We start from the raw sequence: 22,406 nt of genomic DNA, 5'->3' as shown, positions 1-22,406 counted from the left end.
TGTGCTGAAAACTTTACCTAAAAGCTACTGACTTTTTAGAAAAATGTACTGTTTGAATAAATTGCATTTAGATAGTTGCAAGAAAAAATGGTAAATATTTTATTTTCAGCCACTCACAAACGCTTGTTAAATATTGTTCCGTTAATGTGCTTGCTTGATCTATCAAATTCTTTGGAGTTAGATTCAGTTTGCAAATGTGGGCCTCCTTTGTTATACACACACACATACCATTGGGCTCGTTTACGTCGACGATTGAGTTAAAAAAAAAGCCCACAGCTTCCGTTTCACGTAACGAAAAGCGTCACCGATTGGAGTTTAGATCTGGTGCGGCAAAACAATTTACCGTTTACCGTTGAAAAATTTCTGGGGGAAATAAAATTGCCGCAGGCTCTAAAACTGTGTGTGTATTCTTCCCGAACATCCATCCCTCTTTTTTTCCCTTCTTCTTCTGCTTCTTCAATGGCGTCTTCGAGCTCTGGAAGTTCAATTCCCGCTCCAGGTACTTTCAGTTGCCAATTGAACAATCAAATATTAAATTTTAATATTTTATTTAATTTTTCTCCGAATTGAGACTCTCTGATATTGTAATTTTGACTGTTTGGTGAGCTCTGATCTCAGAGGCTGTTCAAGTTTTGGTTTCGTTACTTGCTGATGAATCTCCCATCGTCAGGGAGGCCTCCATTGCCTCCCTCAAGGACGTTGCTACCCTGTACTCTCTCTCTATCTCTCTCTCTCTCTCTCTCTCTCTCTCTCTATATATATATATATGTATGTATGTTGAGTTTATATGTGTACACTGATATATATTGAACTGCAATTGATATTTTGCAGAAACCCTCTTCTAGTGCTTGATTGTTGCTCGGCAATATCGCGAGGAGGGCGTCGGGTAAAGTTCAGTCCTTTGTGTCTATTTTTTTGGAATTGCATTTGTTATGGTTTGTTTTTATATTTTTATCAATTTGAATGTGTAGTGAGATTTGGGTTTTTGTTCGGTTTCTTTTGTATGTTTGTTTCAGCGTTTTGGTAACATGGCTGGGGTTTTCCAAGTAATGGCATATGGTGTTCGAGCCTTGGACAAGGATGATGTCGACCCTCCTTTCATGGCTAAGCTTGCTAAGATTGCAACGGCCGAAATCATATCCTCGAAGGTACTTTTGTGTTCTTCATCCTGATGATGCTCTGTTGATCTCATAGTAGAACTACTTGCATGATTGAATTGTTCTCTTTGATTTAGGAGCTCAATGCGGACTGGCAAAGAGCTGCGTCAGCCGTTCTTGTTTCAATCGGCAGACATTTGCCAGACCTAGTAAGTTTTGTAGTTTTACAACAAACTTTACGTTTTCATTTACATCTTAGAACCGATTATCTTTCTTTTTTATTACAACACCTCTTAGGATAAACTGAAAAATAGTAGTATATTCTCTTTTTTTCTTTCAAGTGCCCGTGAGAGGTGACATTGTGTTTTAATCAGAAATATCATGCATGACTTGATTGCCAAGCTACTTATCTACAAAGCCCCCTTTCAGGCTTAGATTGTACAATGAGAAAAATGGCTTCTCCATAATCTTGGTTGTCACTCACCATAGTAACTAAAATCTAACATTGGAATGCCATGTGATACACATATAAGATACGGATTTAGCAATTATTTTTTTGTAAAAATTTCAATTTTAGCTATAAAGTGGTAAAAATGGTTTGTATGGATACTTTTTGCTGTTTGCTCCACAGTTTTTTAAGGAGAAAATGACCTTGCAAAGAAATAACAAGAGGCTTAGTTAGGGTTGACTGCCTCTGCATTTTGAATATAATTGTCTTCCCAGACTTAAATGATCCTGGATGTTTACCGTTTAGGGCAAGCCATCTCAATATTCTTAGAAAGTTCTTGCATTAACCAAATCTACAGTATTATTTATTGTTTAAGGTGGGGCTTTGTCAGGCTTTTTCCATTTTTTAAATAATTGAGAAGCATTCAGTAATTCTGCCTAAAGCTGATAATGTAATATTTTATTAGCACATATTTCTGTTTGACTGATCACATCCCTTTTCTTTGGATTGTGGGATGTTGGGCCAACCCCAATCTTTAGCAGAAATGGACTATTTACACTTATACTATGATTTCACATACAAACTACCTCTCCCTCTACCCGTCCTCCCTACCTTGCTCCTTCCCAGTTCTCCATGATATTCTTAATTAACTCTTCTTTAACTTGGTTTTTCTTTTCTTTTCTTGATTTGGCAGATGATGGAAGAAATTTTTCTTCATTTGCCTGGGCCAAACTCAGCTTTACCAGCTATGGTTCAGATACTAGCAGACTTTGCTCATGCTGATGGTTAGTGTTAAACTTTCCTTTCTTTGTGCTTCTCTTCCACCTTGGGATCCCATATGTTACTTGGTTTTATATTTTGGATTAAACTAAAATGTGCCATACCTTTTTTGCTTTAATTTTATTAAAGCATTGCAGTTCACCCCACGATTGAAAGGTGTGCTTTCACGGGTTCTACCTATTCTTGGAAATGTACGAGATGCCCATCGGCCTATTTTTGCTAATGGTATGCTGAATTGTTATTGACCTCTTTCCCTTCTTGTTCAATTGATCTTTGCGTCTAATATTGTGAAGTGAAATTGGAGTCAATAGGTTTTGATTATTTGGTAGACTGTGGAACTATTTGTTAAATGCTGTAGCAAACACGGTCAAAGTTGCATAGGAAAGTTTGTATCAAAACACACTGTATAACTTACAAACTTTAAAGGCTGGTTCTTTCATACTTTCATCTAAAATCAAGAACAAAGGAAAATAGGTTTGTGTGTTGGCTGCCACATTAATTAACCAAATCAAACCCTTAACACATTTGTTCATTTGACATTTCAGAGTGACTTGAGAAGGTTATGGAAGTTTGTATTAATAGTGTCTCCAGAGAAATTCTGGCCATTCGTCACTTGTTAATTACCACACACTTCCATGATAGGATTAGAGTATTCAACCAAAAACCAATTGGCAATAGAGATGCCCAAGATCTTTTAAAATACTGGCAATGCTTCCATTTTTAAATGTGGATAAACTCTCAACTATCTGTGTGTCTTCATGTGTAAAATGGTTTTGTTTTGAGGTTGCAATTAGGCACATATTTTTACCTCTCTGTCTCTGTCTCTGTCTCTTTCTCTCTCTCTCTCTCTCTCTCTCTCTCTTCCCTCATTTTTTGACACAGGTTCAATAAAATATACTATACTAATTTACTCAATAAGTTTGCTAACGATGTTTACCATCTTTCCTGTTCTTTTCAGCTATTAAGTGCTGGTGTCAGGCTGTTTGGCAGAATAGCCTGGATATCCCTTCGCATTCACCTTTGGATGGTGACATCATGTGAGATAAACTATTAGTTGTTCTTAGCATTACAGTTTCTTCAGTCCTGGTTCTTTTCTTATTCCTATGCCTATTTTATACTTCTTGTCTTAATGAATGAATATCATTGAGTGCAGGTCATTTCTGAATTCTGTTTTTGAGCTTTTATTGAAAGTTTGGGCTGCTTCACGAGATCTAAAGGTTTGAAAAATATTGTTGTTTCTATTTCTTATTGTAATTTCTATTTTCCATGGTGATTTTGTTTTCCCACAACCTTTAATTGCAACTACATCTTGGTAGTTGTTATTACTATAAAGTTAAACTCAGTCAAATACTTCATTTTGGGAAACACATTTTAGTCTTCTTTCTTATTTCACTCTAATGGTGCCTCATTGTTTTAATTGCCTTCTATTTTCTTTAAGATGAATCATGTTTCTATGCTTAGTTAGGCATAAATTTGTGAGGAGTTTTCCTAAAGGTATATTTTTCTCTTCCCAACTGTATGCTTAGGTGAAGTGTAACACTCCTACGTAATGAGTGTCGTGTATTCCTTGTTTCTGATTCTCTCTCTCTCTCTCTCTCTCTTGCTGGATGTGTAATACTTTACACTTTTTCTTTTTTATAGACATGAGAACTAATGGCATTGGAATCTGGTTTCTATAAATTTAATAAACTCTTTCTTGAATAGGTTCGCATGTCATCTGTAGATGCATTAGGACAGATGGTTGGCCTTATTACCCGGGCACAATTAAAGGCGGCTTTACCCAGACTTGTCCCCACGATATTGGAATTGTAAGAATGATTTATCATGAAACAGTACTTCCTGCTCCTGCACTATAAATAAATGTTCTGTAGACAAGTCTTTGATAATATAGTTCCTAAACCCGTATTGCACTTGTATATTTTCAAAGGCATACATGGATATACACACCTTCACTAAATTTTTTACATGTCAGTAACGTTTGTAGCTTTTTCTTTATCCCGTTGACCAGGTATAAAAGAGATCAAGATATTACCTTTTTGGCAACATGCAGTCTTCACAATCTCTTAAATGCTTCTATACTGTCAGAAAGTGGTCCTCCTTTACTTGATTTTGAGGTAATGAAAAACATATTGTCTTCTTTTTTTTTTTCTAATTTTGTTTGTTGGAAAAGGCTTTGTTGTTGTTGTTGTTGTTGTTAGTTTGTTGGTGCTGAAGTTTTAGACATTGTTCTTGCACAGAAAAGTTGAGCTTGTTGATGGTTTTAATCTTTAATAACTGCTGCTTTTTTTCCTATTCAACCTTGTGAACAATTTTAAAGGAATGAAACATCTAATCTGCCATCAGTATGGCCATATTATTCACTATAGGCCGAATTACCTTTCGTTACTTTCGGAATACTACTAATATTCTTTCCGATGCTAGTATTGTTTATTCTGTGTTGTTTTGTACTCATGGTGGTTTTCAGGAGCTTACAATTATTTTATCAACACTCCTGCCAGTGGTTTGCATCAATAATGACAACAAAGAACACTCAGATTTCTCAGTTGGACTGAAGGTTAAAATGTGTTCCTTATTTTTTGTTCAAATAACACAAGTTCCTGCCTTTTGCTTCATGGACTTTGCCCATAGAGATTCTGTAGTTGTATGCAGATGTTGATGGCTAACCGTTTCAGCACTCAATTGTTAATTTGGTATTCTACTTTTTCTCAATGTTTGAGTTGTTTCCATTCTGGGCAGACTTACAACGAAGTTCAGCGTTGCTTCCTGACAATTGGCTTGGTATACCCTGAGGATTTATTTGTCTTCCTTATAAATGTATGTATCCTTTCCATAATGTTTCTTCTTACTACTAAGTGTTTATCTATAGTAAATGTGAAGCTGGTTTTGATTTTATGTATTAGTTTTCAAAATATAATAGTCTCTTTTCTTTTTTATTTTTTGCTACTAGAAATGCAGATTGAAGGAAGAACCCTTGACGTTTGGTGCACTATGTGTTCTAAAACATCTCTTACCAAGGTTTTTTGACCTTTTGTTGTTTTTTTGGTAATTAATATTTTGATTCTCTTACATGATCTAACATTCTTATGATTTTATTTGGAGGTTGTCTGAAGCTTGGCACAGTAAACGGCCTTTTCTTGTTGAAGCTGTACAGTTCTTGATAGATGAGCAAAATTTAGGTGTCCAAAAGGCACTTTCAGAGGTATGTCGTATGAACTTATAGTTGTTAACCCCTAGGTACCTTTCTCTGTTTTCTATTTTCTTCTAAACATTCAGTAGAACACTCTTGCTTTTCCTATGTCCTAATGTTGGATTGCATTTTCTTTGGTGTAGTTGATAGTCGTTATGGCTTCTCATTGTTACTTAATTGGTCCATCCGGGGAGCTGTTTGTAGAATATCTTGTGCGTCACTGTGCTTTAACAGATAAGGATAGAAGTGATTTTGAGAGGTCAAAGGATGCATCAGGCAACCCCTATATACCTTTCCAATACAAGAGATCAGAGGTTCGCATCTGATTTTATTTATTTGGGAGTTCTAATGCTGCTACTGATCTTATTTTACTACAACAAAAGAAATTTATATTTTGATTTTAAAGTTGGTGAAATCTTAATGTTTGTGGGGGAGATTCCACAAAAGTAATTTTTATTGCCTCCCAAATGCTTTAAGCATTAATACTAGCTTCTTGTTCTTAAGGTGAAGATTGGGACAATTTGTCCGACAGAGTTGAGGGCAATCTGTGAAAAGGGCCTTCTTCTGCTGACTATTACGATCCCTGAAATGGAGGTATGCCAAATTGACAAATGTACATTTTTTGAGCTTGTAAAGGGATTTTTGTGTACACATATGTAAATTAGAAAAAACTGTTTGACATATCTTTGTCTGCAGCATATACTTTGGCCTTTTCTGTTAAAGATGATTATTCCCCAGGCTTATACTGGTGCAGTTGCTATGGTAGGACATCCTTTACATCCTTATATTATTATACATTCCTTTTGCTTAGGGAAGTTATTTACATGCCCAAATTTCGGCTGTTTTATTTCGAATGCAATTTTTCGTTTTTTTTTTTTTTTTCTTTTGTCCTGGTGGATTTGTGATTTATTGAATGCATTTTGTATAATTTGTCCCAATGCATTGAACAGTGGCTGCTTGCTACAGGTTTGCAGATGCATCTCAGAATTGTGCAGGAATAGAGCATCTAATAGTGATATCATGCTCTCTGAATGCAAAGCTCGTGCTGATTTGCCAAATCCAGAGGTAGAATTCCTTCTAAATCTAGATTTAGACTTTTCCTTGTGCAGTACAAAAAATTGATCCTGAAACCCTTATTTTAATTGTGTTTTAAGGAGCTTTTTGTTCGTTTGGTGGTGCTTTTGCATGATCCTTTAGCAAGGGAGCAGCGGGCGAGTCAGATTTTGACAGTATGTATATCTTATTCCCTTTTAGAGTGGTTTTAGCCTGGAAATGAGCTTTACTTATGCTGTTGATTATTATTTTCTTAAATAAAATTAGAAGGTTTGGAAGTGGAGGAATTTCATTATGTTGTTTGTTCTCTTTCTTTTCAAAGAAACAAGATATTAATCAGATGATATTGCTTATGATCTGGGGATTATTCATCTTATTCTGAGATAGTTTGTAATTCTCAATGACGAAATATTTGTTTTCATTTATTGCATTGCAGGTTCTTTGTCATCTGGCGCCTCTCTTTCCAAAAAATATCACCTTGTTTTGGCAAGATGAGGTATATCATTATACAGCTAAAAATTTCAGTACTTAATTAAGTTAGAGCTTGTTAGAGCTGGAATATTTTATAATTGGGTTATAAGTAAATTCATATCTTCAAAACTTAATTGGTTTATTAAATAGCCATGCAACAAAATGTTTTGAAACAAAAGAAAAAGCAGTACCAGATTATGATATGATTTGTCTTATGAAACTTCTTTTGCAGAGTTCCCTGTTCCCTTTTTAGTTTGTTTCATGATCTTTTTTGCTTTTGTACTTTTTCTGTTGGAGGTGGAGGTGTTTCTGTTATATTCCTGATGGACTTCTCTTTCCTGTTTTTGTTAAGATTTTCAAATTTTTGTTTCCTGTCAAAATAATTGGTAAAATGTTTCACTCTGAAGTGTTTAATTTTCGTTGTTGTATTCTTTTGACTCAAGTACAAGAAAAATAAAATGGCTGGTGATATAGTCTAATTAATTTTTTTCTTTGGTAAGCTCTAGATTCCAAAATTAAAGGCATATGTTAGTGACACAGAAGATTTAAAGCAAGATCCTTCTTATCAAGAAACTTGGGACGACATGATAATCAATGTAAGTTCAGTTCAACTGTGGAACTCAGTGATAACTGTTCCTTTCTTCAGCAACATTCCTGTTGTTTTTTAGGTAAAGAACTCGTGTTGGCTTTGGGGATGATGGAAATATCAACTCATGATTCCACTGCTAATCAATTAGTTCAATGGAAGCATACTCTAATTGCTTCTTCATACATGAATTTCTAATTCTTGGCCATTGAATTTCAGAGCTATGTTCCAAATGAACAAGAAAAATTGTGAATGGTTTCAGAAATTTGTTTTCTAAACCGTGTCTGTCTAAACACGTTCATTAGTGTTGCAACAAATAATATAAAATGCAGCTGAAACAAATGTCCTTCTCACTGACAGTAAGATTGATGCATCTCTTTGATTTGTCTGGCAGTTTTTTGCAGAATCTTTGGATGTGATTCAAGATGCTGACTGGATGAGATCCCTTGGGAATGCTATTACCCAACAATATGAACTTTATACATCTGATGATGAACACTCAGCACTTCTTCATCGGTATTATTCCTTTTAAACCAATGTTGATATTCCAAAGCATGTCTAGATTCATATTGTATTATTATGCTCCAAAAGGGGATCTTCTTTCCAATGTTAGCAACTTAGCAATGACAGGTCTTTTACTGGCTTAATACTTGTTGGGTGTGTGAACTGTTTTTGGTAGATTGAGTTTCCTCGATTGTGTCGTTTGTAGTGGACATCTTGTATACTAAGCTTTGTAATATTTTGGTTTTAATGAAATTTTGTTTCTTATCTGCGAAAGTAATCCGTAGGGTTGTTTGCAAATAATTGGCTAATGGAAAGTACAGTAATTTGGATTTTGGGTGTCGTGCTGTCATCTTCTGATGCTGAATGGGTTGGAATCTTGATTTGTTGAAGTTGATATTTAGGTTGGCTTCACATTGTAATACTTGGTTTATCATTCATTTTGGTTTTAGTTAGATTCTGACGTATTTTTTATTTGTTTCTTATCTTTTACTGTTCTATTATCAGATTGAATGCTCTAAATTACTGTGCACCACCACATTGGTAATTTGGCTTTGTTTAGGGCTATTGATGAAGGTTTATCAAGTAGAAGACCCTAATTTCCCTTTTTGTTTGTCAAAACTATCTATTACATAAGTGTACTGTTTTACTTTGTTTCATATGAGCATATGGATTTCCTGTCTCCCTTGTAGTTCAATACTACACAAATTGAGATTGGGCAATTGTGATGGGTATAAGTGTCCCTAGCATTTGATACTACCCACGTTAACTTCCTAGTAAAATGATCCTCAAAAATGCTGAAGCAGAAATCTAACTGAGGTTGCATTTTGATGCTTTAGTTCATGTATTAGTATAAAACAGCTTTTAACTTGTAATGTAAGCTTAAATTTGGCCTGCAGTTATCATTTTAGTTCTATATTTATTGTAATTTCTATGTACGCCAATCTTAGGCCCTTTTGTGGCCATCCTTCAACTCAAGAAGCTATCTCGAAACCTTTGATTTGAGAGGTGCTTAATATGTAATAGTAATTTTTTTTATTGCAGCTGCTTTGGCGTGTTTCTTCAAAAAGTTAATGACAGGGCTTATGTCCGTCATAAGATAGATTGGATGTATAAACAAGCTAACATCACAAATCCAACCAATAGGCTTGGTCTGGCAAAAGCCATGGGATTGGTATCTTACTTTTCATGGTTTTATTTTCTGCTCTTCCATCTTTATGGGGTTTGTGATTCATTACTTTTGGCCTCTCCACTTCCAGGTTGCAGCATCCCACTTGGACACTGTCCTGGAAAAGCTGAAAGGCATTCTGGATAATGTTGGGGAAAGTATCTTCCGAAGGTTCTTACCAGTCTTCTTCAATCCTGTACATTCATGCATTTATTTTATTAAGTTTACATTGTTAGATTCTCTGTATGATTCTCTCTCTTCTCCCACCCCAGAAACATTGCTGTCTTTGTTTTAAAGATTTTGTTTCTTTAAATATTATGCTGGATGTAATTTGCGGATTCTAGGTTCTCCCCTCTGGTTCTTTTTAGTTCTGAGTTCTAAATCACTGTTTACTTCTTAGGTGGATCTGTAAAATATATATATTTCTTACGGTTTACGACATAAACATTTCTTCATTTATTGCAGATTCCTATCTTTTTTCTCTGATGATTTCAAAACAGAAGAATCTGATGATGTACATGCTGCTTTGGCTCTAATGTATGGATATGCTGCAAAATATGCTCCATCAACAGTTATTGAAGCCAGAATAGACGCACTTGTTGTATGATACCTCGTCCTTTTCTTAGCCCCTCTGACTACCAAGAAAGGACAAGATTCTGTTTTTCTCCTTTCTTTATGTTCTGGGAACTTATATTGTGAAACTGCTAATGATATGAAAACAAAATGTAAATTTAAATATAGAGATATCCTCTTTGTGCTCCACATAAGCTTACCCCATCATTTTTCATTGTTTCTAATTTGAGATGTTGGTGATGTGTTTCCTTGGCTAAGAATAGCTCTTTAGCACAATGCAGTGTTAGTGTTGTTGACCCATACTAGAAATAAAGTCATGTGGTCTAATGGCCTGAATTTTATTACAAATTCAAACTGTAGTCTCACACATTATATCAGAAATAAAGTCATGTGGTCCCATGACATGGATTTTTGAGCAAGCAATTAGTGATGACCTTTTGATTTCAGATTCCTTTTAGTGAGCTTTTACATAGTAATCTGCCAATGTCAGATATTGTAATTGTGTAATTAAAACGAATGTCTAATGCCTTTTGCTTAATATGTTTTAGAGGTATCCTGTTTTTCTCTTTGAATTTATGACTTCTTAGACCAGTTACTATTAAGCCTTTGTTTTTTGAGAAAAATTCAAAACATTTTAAGGGTCTTTCCAAAGTTTGTCTTTGTGCCAACTTCTCTCTCTCTCTCTCTCTCTCTCTCTCTCTCTCTCTCTCTACTTCAAATTTGTTCACTTGATCACCCACAAATTCGCATGCATATAACTACAAACAGGAGCATGTGCATGAAATGCATGCCAGCATTTGATTAACATCTGTCTCAAGCCTAAAAAGAACTTCAGCTGCTTTTCTTCCTTGGAAGGTGTGAATACAGTATAGTAAGAGTCAATAACATGAGAGGAAGATCATACAAATCTGAGTTATTGAGGTTTGACAAATGATTTTGGTGGTTTAATGTTAAAGCGAGTATTCCTTAAAAGTCTAGATGTTTGCATTGGTTTGAATTCTGACCTCATGATGAATTGAATATGGCCAAGTGTGTTAGTGAGTTTTGTAGAATTTCTGCAATAAAAGATTGATTACTTATTTCTCTTGCAGGGGACTAATATGCTCTCGCGGCTTCTTCATGTGCGACATCCCACTGCAAAGCAGGCAGTTATTACTGCTATTGATTTACTAGGTTTGTATGAATTCTGGTGTCATTTTTATAATTACTTTGAAAATTGTTTTGCAAAACTTGCATGAACTTCATTTATGAATTTGGTTTATTTCCATGTTTTTCTTTTTTAGTTTGAACTCCCAGAGTTATCCCCAGCACTTGTTTCTTTGTTTCTTCTTTTTGCCATTATCAGTGATAAGAGACACCAAGTAAAACTTTGCTCAAAGGAAAAAAATTCACCTAAGCTTGTTTCTCTTGAATTGGGTTACATCTTGCTAAGAGTAGGTTTTCTCTTGTATTAATTTTGTCTTTTTGACCGGCACATGAAATTTTGTTCTTTCATGTGTGTTTCCATAGGGTTTGAGGCCATTTGGTGCGGTTGGTTCTTGTTCATGTGGTTCTTATATGGTTGATTCCAGAATGTTTAACCCATCTAGCCAGATTGCTTTGAATGAATTGCCTGTTTGTTCGTATGTACCTAAGATATTTGTCAAATCTTTGGAAAGTTGGGATATAGAATGATTTGAGATTTATTGTAATTGTACATACTAGAGGACACATATATGCTGGAGAGTCTAACTTAAACTCTCTATAAGACATAGGCGGTGATATGGTAGATATTGCTGATAGTGATATAATTTATCAATACATTGGGTGATGGTGTAGTGTACACATGTTTATGTTAGGAAAAGGCTTTGATATTGGCCAAAATAATGCGAGATATTGCTATTTATTATAGTTTATCATAAGCTGAAAAATCTGATGCAATTCGCTGGACACATATGTTCTATGCCTAATGATTTAGATAGTATGCAACCGTTAGTACAATGCATCTTTAACAGAAACATATTGTTGATATTTCAGGTCGCGCTGTCATCAATGCTGCAGAAAATGGCTCGTCCTTTCCATTAAAAAGAAGGGACCAAATGCTTGACTATATATTAACCTTGATGGGCCGAGATGATAGTGAAAGCTTCTCCGATTCTACTCTTGAATTTCTGCACACACAAGTTAGTAATATACAGTATTGGTTGTATCCGTGGTATGCAATGAACTTGTGTTTGTTTTTCCAAAGGAGAGAAAACTTTGGGAAAAAAAAAAGTAATTTCTGGGAAAACACAATTTCTTGGCGTTTGACTCGCCTAATTTTTCTGACAAATAGGAAAATCCTGGCAATCGATTCCCGAAAAAATATGTTCCCTAAAAGGCTACAACCATAAATATAAAATTTTAAGAGCTATGAAGCTAAGTTTTCAGAAACTTAAAATTTCAATTAAATCGTTATACAATTATTTCAATTATTTCCCTTTAGAAACTGTCAAGAAATCTAATCAATGTGATATCAAAATTAAATATGAAAGGAAAACTTTCTCTAATATATTTTGTTTCCCAAATATAGTTCGTGGAACATAATTTTGAAACAAACACAGCCTAAAGGTAATGATTAACTTATGTTGTAACTTTCTCAATTTTTCTCTTCTTGAATTTCTACAGGCTCGTGCTTTAAGTGCCTGTACTACGTTGGTCTCCGTAGAGCCAAAACTAACAATTGAAACCAGAAACCATGTATTAAAGGTTTGCGGTTTTTATTATTCACGCACTAGTTATTGTGGTAAACCCAATTCTTGGTTGGTGGCTAATACACCTTGTTGATTGTGATAATTTTGACAGGCCACCTTAGGTTTCTTTGCTTTACCAAATGATCCAGTGGATGTTATCAATCCTCTTATCAACAACCTTATCACTCTCTTGTGTGCAATTCTTCTTACAAGGTACATTACATAACATGATATATGCAATTCTAGTAGCATTTATCTTAAATAACATGATATATGCTTCTTGGGAGTGCACATCAATCTGTCATCCTTTCCGAACTCTTGCTTTACTGCTGTGCTTTTAGTTTTTTTGTTGTTTCTTTTTCTATGAAAGTAACCAAATGCTTTCTCTGGATTTCTGGTAATTTTGGATATGGGTGAGATTCCACTTTGATAGAGGTTGAGAATTTGAAATTATTCCGTCACAAAATTCTAAGCCTTGCATTTCCATACATAGATTTATAACCTCTTCATTCATTTATCCAAATATGAAAACCTCTTCATTCATTGTTAGTTGGTTGGATTGGACACTCTAAAGTGGGAAATTCATGTATGTCTCAGGTTCAATGTGGTCATACGTGCTCCATTCCATCTAAAGTAATTCTTGTAGATGCTTCTCTAGTTCTGCTGTACTCGTGGGGTTGTGTTGAGCATATCAAATTCACACATCTGATAATTAAATTGTCCATCTCTAAAACATATGCGTAATGTATCTTATGTATCATTGACCAAAGAATATATTATGTATGCAAACGTCACTATAATATACATATTCTCTAGCTCCTATGAGTTATATGTGTTCCATTACTAATTTAAGGTATAATGATGATGAAGTTATATGTGCTACTTTTCATGTATTAGGAATATAATGATGAGCTTACAATTGAAAGTTTGCTTGGGTTCATATATTCCATATATATTTGCTTTTATTTACATGCCATACCGCTTCTGATTATTATCATATGACAATTTAGTGGAGAAGATGGGAGAAGTCGAGCAGAGCAGTTATCCCATATCTTGAGACAAATTGATCAGTATGTTTCTTCACCTGTGGATTGTCAAAGACGAAGAGGTTGTCTTGCAGTACATGAGATACTTCTCAAGTTTCGGACAGTTTGCACCACTGCAAATTGTGCCCTGGGCTGCCAAGGAAGTTGCACGCACAGCAAGCAAATTGACCGTAATTTGAATAGGAACTTTTCCAACTTACCATGTAAAAATGCCCCTGACACAGCTTTCCTTTTAGTTTTTATTTGACCTATACTTATTCTTATTATTTCATTTAACGTCCAGCTGCATTTGTATTGCCAAGTCGTGAGGCATTGTCATTGGGAGACAGGGTCATTATGTATCTTCCACGTTGTGCAGACACTAACTCGGAAGTTAGAAAAGCCTCCGCTCAGGTAAGTTGGACGAGAAATAGTTATCTGGAAGACTGGAAATGCATTTGGATCTCTTAATATTACTTTCTATGACTGAACTCTCTCTCTCTCTCTCTCTCTCTCTCTCTCTCTTTGTAGATTCTTGATCAACTTTTTAGCATTGCGCTTTCACTTCCACGGCCTTCAACTACTAGCTACGGCATGGACATAGAAATATCGTACAGGGCTTTATCATCGCTTGAGGATGTCATAGCTATTTTGAGGAGTGTAGGTTCATTGCCAATTCTTTTCATTTTTGTTTTTTTAATATTCTCTTCTTTGCTTTTATCATATCTTTTGTTTGGAGCCATGGGTGGAAATGTAACACTAGGATGATCTTTGGTTTTCTTTTTGTACCCAGGATGCTTCTATAGATCCATCTGAGGTTTTCAACAGAATTATTTCCTCTGTCTGTGTATTACTAACAAAGAGTGAGGTAAGTTCATTTTTTTTTAGTGTTTCCGAAGTTGAAACCGATACTACAACACAACAGTTTCATCTTGCAGCTAGTAGCCACCCTGCATGGTTGCACAGCAGCTGTATGCGACAAGATCAAGCAATCAGCGGAGGGGGCCATTCAAGCTGTAATTGAGTTTGTCACAAGAAGGGGAACTGAGCTAAGTGAAACTGATGTATCAAGGTTTGGCTGATAATGAAATTTTAAATTAGTGACAGATTCTGAAAAAGGGAAAAATGCAATGAGCTTTTCTTGCTTTCTTTTGGTAAAGAAATAGGTTTTTTGTCTGGTAACCCTGATAGAGAATATATGTGCATGTGTGTTTGTCTGTTATAGGACAACTCAAGCTTTGCTGATGGCTACGGCCCATGTGACTGAGAAGCATTTACGCCAGGAAACTCTTGCTGCTGTATCCTTTTACCCGTATTATATGCACTCTTCTTAAAAAGATACCTGTTTTTATGCTGCACTACTGGGTTGCAATGTGTTTCAATAAACCGAACTGCATAATTTTGTTTCTTTTTAGGCTCCTCTGTCAAGTAATCCTTAACTGCCAGAAGATTTCTTCTCTAGCTGAGAGCACTAGTTCAAAAGTTGTCTTCAACGAAGTTTTAGCTACATCTGGAAGGGACATAGTAACAAAAGATGTATCTAGGCTACGCGGTGGCTGGCCAATGCAGGATGCATTTTATGTGAGTCCATTTAGAAGATTTTTATGTGTCATGAATTCTTTGTTTGCTCAAATACTACCACAAGTTCAAATGGTTATATTGATTCTGGTTCTAATTGGTTGATCAAACATGTGTTAGAGACCGAGATTCACTAATGAAAAAGGATTGGGCTACAGGAGCCAGTGACACCCTAGACATTGAGTTCTATAATTCTTGAAAATGTCTCATGTCTTGCTTGTTTAGTAAGAAAGGAAAAACTTCCATCTTAATCTGGCCCCTGAATGCTAATTTTCATCTATTAGGTTGATTCTACGAGTGGCAAGAAAACACAATAAATTTTACAACCTTTTGATACATCCACCACCACCTCCTCCTCCTCGTCTCTTTCATGTGTGATTGTATCCATACCAATGTGCACATATATATTGTCAATGTAATGTTTGAGTTTCTATTGTGTATGGTAGTATTATCTTCTTCATTTGATTTATTCAGTTTGATCATAATTTATTCAGTCATCTTCCAAATTTTTTTAATGTTTATTATTTTGCTTTTTATCTGTAGGCATTTTCCCAGCATACAGTTCTTTCATCTTTGTTCCTGGAGCATGTCATATCTGTCCTTGACCAGTTTCCCATCCTTAAAGGTGATTCAGAAAAAGGAGAGAATCCTAGCCATTTAGTTGACGGTCAATTGGAGGATGACATTCTGCAAGCTGCTATTATAGCTGTAACTGCATTTTTCAGGTTCAGAAATCAGCTTTGATTATCAAATTTCAGTAGTATTTGTTCATGTTAGACAACTTTGATATGTTCCATATTTGTTGCAGAGGTGGTGGTAAAATAGGAAAAAAAGCTGTGCAACAAAACTATGCTTCTGTTCTTGCTGAGCTTACTCTCCAATTGGGAAGTTGTCATGGTCTAGCTAGCCGTGGTCAACATGATCCATTACGGTAAGGATCTAGCACAGTTTTTGTTTATTGATAATTTTGTCTTGCCAGATGCATGCAAGAATTTTCCTTGTTTATTTTTGAGAAAGAACTGAGATTTCATTGCATGACAACTACACAAGTGAACAAGATGTCCACAATAAATCCCCCTAAAATGAAACAGCTATGAAGTCTCCATAAACAATTTTAACTAATAGCAGCTTTCCAATCAAGACAAATAACTGAAAAAGATGAATTTTTAAAATTTGCTGAAACCAAAGCCCATGTGAAAACCATACATGAACTTTCTCCCATCACTTCTCAGTCAATGGTCTGAATTTATAGTCTGTTAGACTAAAATTTCTGCTATATATAGTTATATACTAGGAGACGATGATATGTTAGGCGGCCAGATGGTTATGAAGTTGATACCTGCAATTAGAATTTTACCTCTTATTGGAAGTTTGATGCAAACATCAGACTTTGATAGAAAGAATATTGCCGTCTATATAAATACTCACACACGTGTAAGTTTCAAGCACCTGTAAGGTTTAAATGTTAAGATTGTAAAAACTTGTCCCATTTTTCATGCTCTTGCAGGGCCCTTTTAACTGCGTTCCAAGCGTTCTGTGAATGTGTTGGAGATCTTGAGATGGGAAAGGTAGAAAAGCACATAAAGACGGAATTATATCAGCTCTTTAATTTCTGAATTCCTTAGTTGTGTCTTGCAACATGGAGGGAATGTGATTTAGATATTCTTTCTATAGATTTTGGCCAGAGATGGGGAGCACAATGAAAATGAGAGGTGGATCAATCTTATTGGAGAGATAGCAGGTTGCGTCTCGATAAAAAGACCAAAAGAGGTAATTGCTTTGATTTAAGACTTTGTATCATTTTTCACAATTTATTTTATACAGTGAGCTATATTTGAGTTTATTAGTTAAGGTGTATAATATATGTGTGTGTGTGTGTATATATATATATATATTAAGATCCGGGGACACATTGTTGGGCACGATCCAGCCGTCTATCTTTTATGTCTTACCTCAAAGATAATGTCTACCAAAAATCACCCAAATGCACCATATGACCATTGATTAAATTTAGAGTTTCTTTGTAGAACTGTATTTGTCCATTTCCTTTACTACAAATGAATGTCTTTATGGTTTCAAATTTGTCTAATTTTGCAATGATTTGTCTAATTTTTTGTAAGGATGATCTAATAATGGTGTACCGAAACCAGTGTTTTAAAAAATAAGAGGCACCTAGGCAACCTGGGCGTTTGATTTTGTTTTAAAAGAAACCTCCCAAACCCAAAATGACATCGTTTTGGGCAAGGGTTTTATAAAATTCATGCTAATTTTATGTTTCGAACTTAGTTTCTATTAGATTATTATGACTTTATGAAGTGAATTAGAGAAATAATAATTTAATCAAATATTTGATTGCTTGGCATGCTTGCTTGATTGTTTTATTAGGTACCATGAGGCTATCGCCTAGGCGAGGCTATTCATGAAACGCTTTGGCTTCGCTCTTTAAAACATTGACTAAAATATAGACGGTGTAGATCATTGAAATACATTACAAAGTGGACTCTACAAAATGGGTGTCAAAAGCGTGTGTCCTCGGATTCTAACCCATACATATGTATATGTACGTTGTATGACGAGTGCTCAAGTGCGAACTGGGTAGTAAGTTAATATGGTGCTAACCGCTCATTTGGGCTTACTCCACTAAAAAATACATCCGAAGTGTTCTTTAAAAGATCATTCGAGAAACCAGGATCACCCTTGCAAAAAAAAAATTCCAATTTGTTTAAGCTTATCACATTTTGCGAATTTGTTGAAAAAGGTAGCTTGCATTTAAGTACGAGGTATTTATTGAGCTTTATATGGTAAGTGATTGTGTTGTAAATATCATAATCTGTTTTTTATGGTCCATGGAAATTAAGGTTTGTGGTGGTTTCATTTTCTTTTTTGATGGACGCTACCTTTTTTATTTAAAGGTTCAAAGCATATGTGTAATTTTAAGTAAATCATTAAATCGACACCAAAGATACCAAAGGGAAGCTGCAGCTGCTGCACTGTCAGAGTTTGTCCGCTACAGGTATGCGTTGGATGTCAACCAAGACACTTTACATTTTGTTGGTTACATTAAAATTTTGTTATTTCCATGACATGTCTGTATCATGGGATCTTCTTGTTGCAAACTCTGTTTCCATCATGTCATTATTCTCAGCAATTTGTTACTTTTCTGTTCATCTTGGTAATTATCTCGGTCCATATCATTGTTCCTGTCCATGTTTACGCATGTGATAGAAAAGGATACAAGTAATAAAGTATAGACCCAAATAATATGTGTATAGTAACCACTGTTTACTCTATTTCCTTCAGTTTCTTGTGTACTTGGGATCTTAGTTCTTTGCAAGCATTTTAACTTGTTTTGTGCTCATTGTTAATTCATGCATTTTTGTGTTATTAGTTGAATAATTTTGTTAACCTTTGATTCCAAATTCTTATTAGTTAATATTCTTGATAATGCAGTGATGGGTTTGGATCCCTATTGGAGCAGATTGTGGAGGTATTGTGTCGACATGTTTCAGATGAATCTCCAACAGTTAGGCGCTTGTGTTTGAGAGGACTAGTACAGGTTAAGTGAATCTTTTGCGAAAGTGCTTGGAATGAGTGTTGGAGTTTTTCTGTGCATGTTCCTATTTAGTTTTCTTTTATATCTTTTTCAGCTTTTTTCTGAGAAGCTGACCTCCATAATTTTCCGGTGGGAAATGATTTCCACGCATACGTTTTATCCTTTTACACACCATGTTATATATGTCCCTTGATTCTCCTTTGATTTATTCAATCCAAAAATGAAGCGGTTACCTTATCTAAAAATGAAAAATTTCTTACTTTTCACTAATTAGTATGTGCTTGCGTTCACATCTTTGGGTTCTATCAGTCTCAAGCTAGAGGAGCATTACTTTGTTCTAAAAATATTTATTTGGAATATTTTGATAGAAAATATGTTGCATTTCCTTAGGCCTTAAGAGAAGAGAGTATTATTTGGTTGAGTTGAGTAATGTTATTAAGACACCTCTATTTGAGAGTGTCAACTAGTGTGTCAGTTTCGTGCGTCTAAATAGCTTTATTGGTCTTTGGACGATATCCTGTAATTACATGTCCATTCTCAAGCCTGGCTTTGTTTCTCTGCCTGCCTGAAATTGGTTTCATTATTTCTCTGTCCTTCACAATGAATTGTATGCCTACTGCATGTTTTAAATCTTATTTCATTTTTTTTCCTTCATCGTTCATTCTATGATTCCGGAGGAATTGACATTTTGAACTTTTGAGTTGCAGATACCATCTATGCAGATGTTGCAGTACACAGCTCAAGTTCTGGGTGTAATATTAGCTTTGCTAGATGATTCCGATGAATCTGTGCAATTAACTGCAGTTTCTTGCTTGCTCACGGTGAATTCCTCCCTTCTTTTCTTTTGATGGGTGTAATATTAGCATGTGTGTTATATAAATGTTAAGAATTTTCTTTAGATCACTCTTTTTTCCTTGGTAATCATTAATCTTTACTTCTTTAGTATTAATTCAATATTGAGCACTCATTTTTAATATAATAGATGCTTGAGTCGTCACCCAAGGATGCTGTGGATCCCATTTTGCTTAGTCTTTCTCTGCGGCTTCGAAATCTTCTGGTGCAGTACTTCACTCTCAGTATACTGGTTCACAAATTATTTTCTTGGTTCTTGCTGCCTCTTTCATTTTTTCTTTGGTCATTCAAGGATTACATCTGATTAAATGTGGTTTCAACTTTCCTTGCCGTATCTTGATTACAATTTACATTTGATTAAATGTTTCCAAATTAATTGAGTTATGATTGCAGTTAATAGGAGCATCTCTTCTCAATGTTACTTTAACTAATTTTGGTATTAGACTATCAGTAAAATATTGTAAGTAAAGATTTAAAAAGAATTAAGAACATGGAAAATTTCAAGTTTGTTGAAGAACAGAAAAATAGGTGGGCTGAACAATGTACGCCTTCCTTTTCTTCCTGGAAGTCATTTTAGAACAAACTGTCAGGCAAAGGATATCCATGTAATATCACTTATTATTTGGAAATCAGATGGCATCTTACATGTTGCTTGTAGCGTAATCCATTTTATTGTGCTGATACATTGACTAATTACAACATGTTTGGAACAGATATGTACAAATACGAAGATGCGAGCTAATGCTTTTGCAGCTTTTGGAGCACTAAGTAACTATGGAATTGGTCCGCAACATGAGGCATTTCTCGAGCAGGTCTATTACTTGTTCTGATCTTAGGAAGAACTTTCCTTCCTTTTGAAGAACTGACATATGGGCGTAGAAATTATTGAGATTATTTCATGCTTCTCATTCGTTCTTTTGGCTGTTTATTTCAGAAAGTAACTTGTTGCACAGTTTTGTTCAGAACTTTTTACCACTTAATTATTTATATATGAATAACATGGAAACTTGACAGTGGTTTTCATTTAAAAGCTCATATAGTTATAAAATGTAATACTATGTCCAGGTACATACCGTAATCCCACGCTTGGTTCTGCATTTGCATGATGATGACGTTAGTGTGAGACAGGCTTGCCGGGTACTTGCTTACCGTTATTACTTCTCCTGCTCAAGAAGATGCATGGAGACGTTTTTAACTTGTTTTTCTGAATTGGTGAACAGACTACTCTGAAACAAATTGCCCCATTACTGGAAATGGATGGACTCCTCCCCTTGTTCAATATGCATTCTTTCAATCATGATCATCGGTATGTCTTGACACATTATCAGAGGACTGAATTTATGAGATGATTATGACAGTAACCCTTATACGGCGATAGATGAAGTCACACTAACTTTTCTCTTTTCAGAACTGACTACGAGGGTTTTGTCAGAGACCTCACAAAGCAATTTGTTCAGCATCATCCCTCAAGACTTGATACTTACATGGCATCTACAATACAGGTTCCCGACTGGAAAACCTTCATTTTCAATACAATTTTTTTTTTGTTCTTTTTTTGGTTGCTATGCTAAATGGCTAGTAAATTTAGCGTTTTTCCTATCATTACTAGTGGTAGGCCTCGTAACTATGGTATGAAAGCCCTATGATTTTATGTGTATAATCTTTGCAATTCAGATGGTTACACCACCCTTATATTCTTTTCACAATAGGGGTACCCAAATGACTTGACTTACATTCTTGATATCACAGGCTTTCGATGCACCATGGCCGATAATTCAGGCTAATGCTATATACTTCTCCAGCTGTATGCTATCTCTGTCCGATGATCAGCACATCTTGAATCAATATTATGCGCAGGTAATTTTCAGACATGAGTTCTATCTTTTTATGTCATGGCCCATAACTAAGAGTAACATGGTATACTCACAAAAATTCATGTCTAAATCTAGGTATTCGGAACGCTAGTAGGAAAAATGAGTAAGTCAGCGGATGCAGTAGTGAGAGCTACGTGCTCTTCTGCTCTAGGTTTATTATTAAAATTCTCAAAGTCATCCTCATGGAAATCAGCTCGAGTTGATCGTACGGACTCAAGTCACTCAATACGAAAGGGCCATGATTTTTCAGTCTAGAATGAAGTGGCAAGCTATAAAGGAGAAATTAAATTGATCATCTTCATCTGTGCGCAAGGAAACATATCCCTATCTTTAATGACTGAAATGGAAGTCCCATTGCAAGATGCAGAACGAAGCTGCGTAGGAGAATCGTGAAATTCAGCATTGACCTTTAATATGTAGGGTTACCAGGGCCATAAATTTCTCGAATTGTTCTAAATCATGTCAATTGTGTTGTATCTTTGTAAATCAAACATATACCTCGGGTCGCTTCTGTATTTTGTGTGTTATAGATGTAACATTATTCTGTTGCACTCAAAACGTCATCTCGGAGATTGTAAATTCGTGTGGTTTTCACGTACTATATCGGTTTTACAGTTTTTAGGCAAACGATTTGTAACTTGAACACGAAGGAGATGTGGTTTGAGATGTTTCTTGGTTTCTTGTTTTGAGGCAATTCTGAATATTAGTGTGTTGATTGGTTCGGAGTCGTGCTTGCGACATAATATGTAATATTTCCTGCCTCTCCATCAATTGATATCGAATAGTCAGTTTTATTCACCCGCGGGACTCCGTTTTGTCCCATAAGCTAGCTCTACACCACCCAAGAGATTTGGGGTCCGATTCTCGTCGTTACATGTAGCTTGTGTGTGCTCGCTAGAACTGCACGAAATAGGAAGCAAGTTATGTGAAGTGGCTAAACAGAGTCCAC

General features: G+C 35.4%; 1 protein-coding gene across 3 annotated transcripts; it reads left to right on the top strand.

The window, feature by feature from the left end:
• Positions 1-328: 328 nt before the first annotated feature.
• LOC103449978 (protein SHOOT GRAVITROPISM 6) lies at positions 329-22,173 on the top strand. Of its 3 annotated transcripts, XM_029090749.2 has the most exons (51): positions 329-499; positions 619-709; positions 832-886; positions 1,017-1,148; positions 1,235-1,306; positions 2,240-2,330; positions 2,455-2,550; positions 3,284-3,362; positions 3,479-3,542; positions 4,030-4,133; positions 4,334-4,439; positions 4,790-4,879; positions 5,062-5,139; positions 5,273-5,340; positions 5,425-5,524; positions 5,656-5,826; positions 6,017-6,106; positions 6,209-6,274; positions 6,479-6,577; positions 6,667-6,741; positions 7,002-7,061; positions 7,543-7,632; positions 8,017-8,138; positions 9,168-9,297; positions 9,383-9,462; positions 9,757-9,892; positions 10,956-11,037; positions 11,881-12,026; positions 12,511-12,591; positions 12,688-12,788; positions 13,586-13,824; positions 13,905-14,014; positions 14,132-14,260; positions 14,394-14,468; positions 14,539-14,672; positions 14,826-14,898; positions 15,050-15,181; positions 15,722-15,903; positions 15,987-16,109; positions 16,686-16,746; positions 16,853-16,948; positions 18,091-18,191; positions 18,629-18,734; positions 19,439-19,552; positions 19,714-19,788; positions 20,297-20,395; positions 20,649-20,720; positions 20,804-20,889; positions 20,992-21,085; positions 21,333-21,440; positions 21,533-22,173. In XM_029090749.2, exons 1-51 carry the CDS (start codon positions 460-462, stop codon positions 21,710-21,712), a joined length of 5,184 nt encoding a protein of 1,727 aa, XP_028946582.1. In that variant the 5' UTR covers positions 329-459; the 3' UTR covers positions 21,713-22,173. The 3 variants fall into 3 exon arrangements, with proteins under 3 accessions (XP_028946582.1, XP_028946584.1, XP_070665069.1); XM_070808968.1 differs by lacking the exon at positions 6,209-6,274 and having other exon boundaries at positions 341-499; XM_029090751.2 differs by lacking the exons at positions 18,091-18,191; positions 18,629-18,734; positions 19,439-19,552; ... (5 more) ...; positions 21,333-21,440; positions 21,533-22,173 and adding an exon at positions 17,564-17,904 and having other exon boundaries at positions 334-499.
• Positions 22,174-22,406: the final 233 nt, after the last annotated feature.

The sequence above is a fragment of the Malus domestica genome, chromosome 12 (genome assembly GCF_042453785.1).
Source record: "Malus domestica chromosome 12, GDT2T_hap1".
Lineage (NCBI taxonomy): Eukaryota > Viridiplantae > Streptophyta > Magnoliopsida > Rosales > Rosaceae > Malus > Malus domestica.
This window is presented reverse-complemented; position numbering and strand designations above follow the sequence as displayed.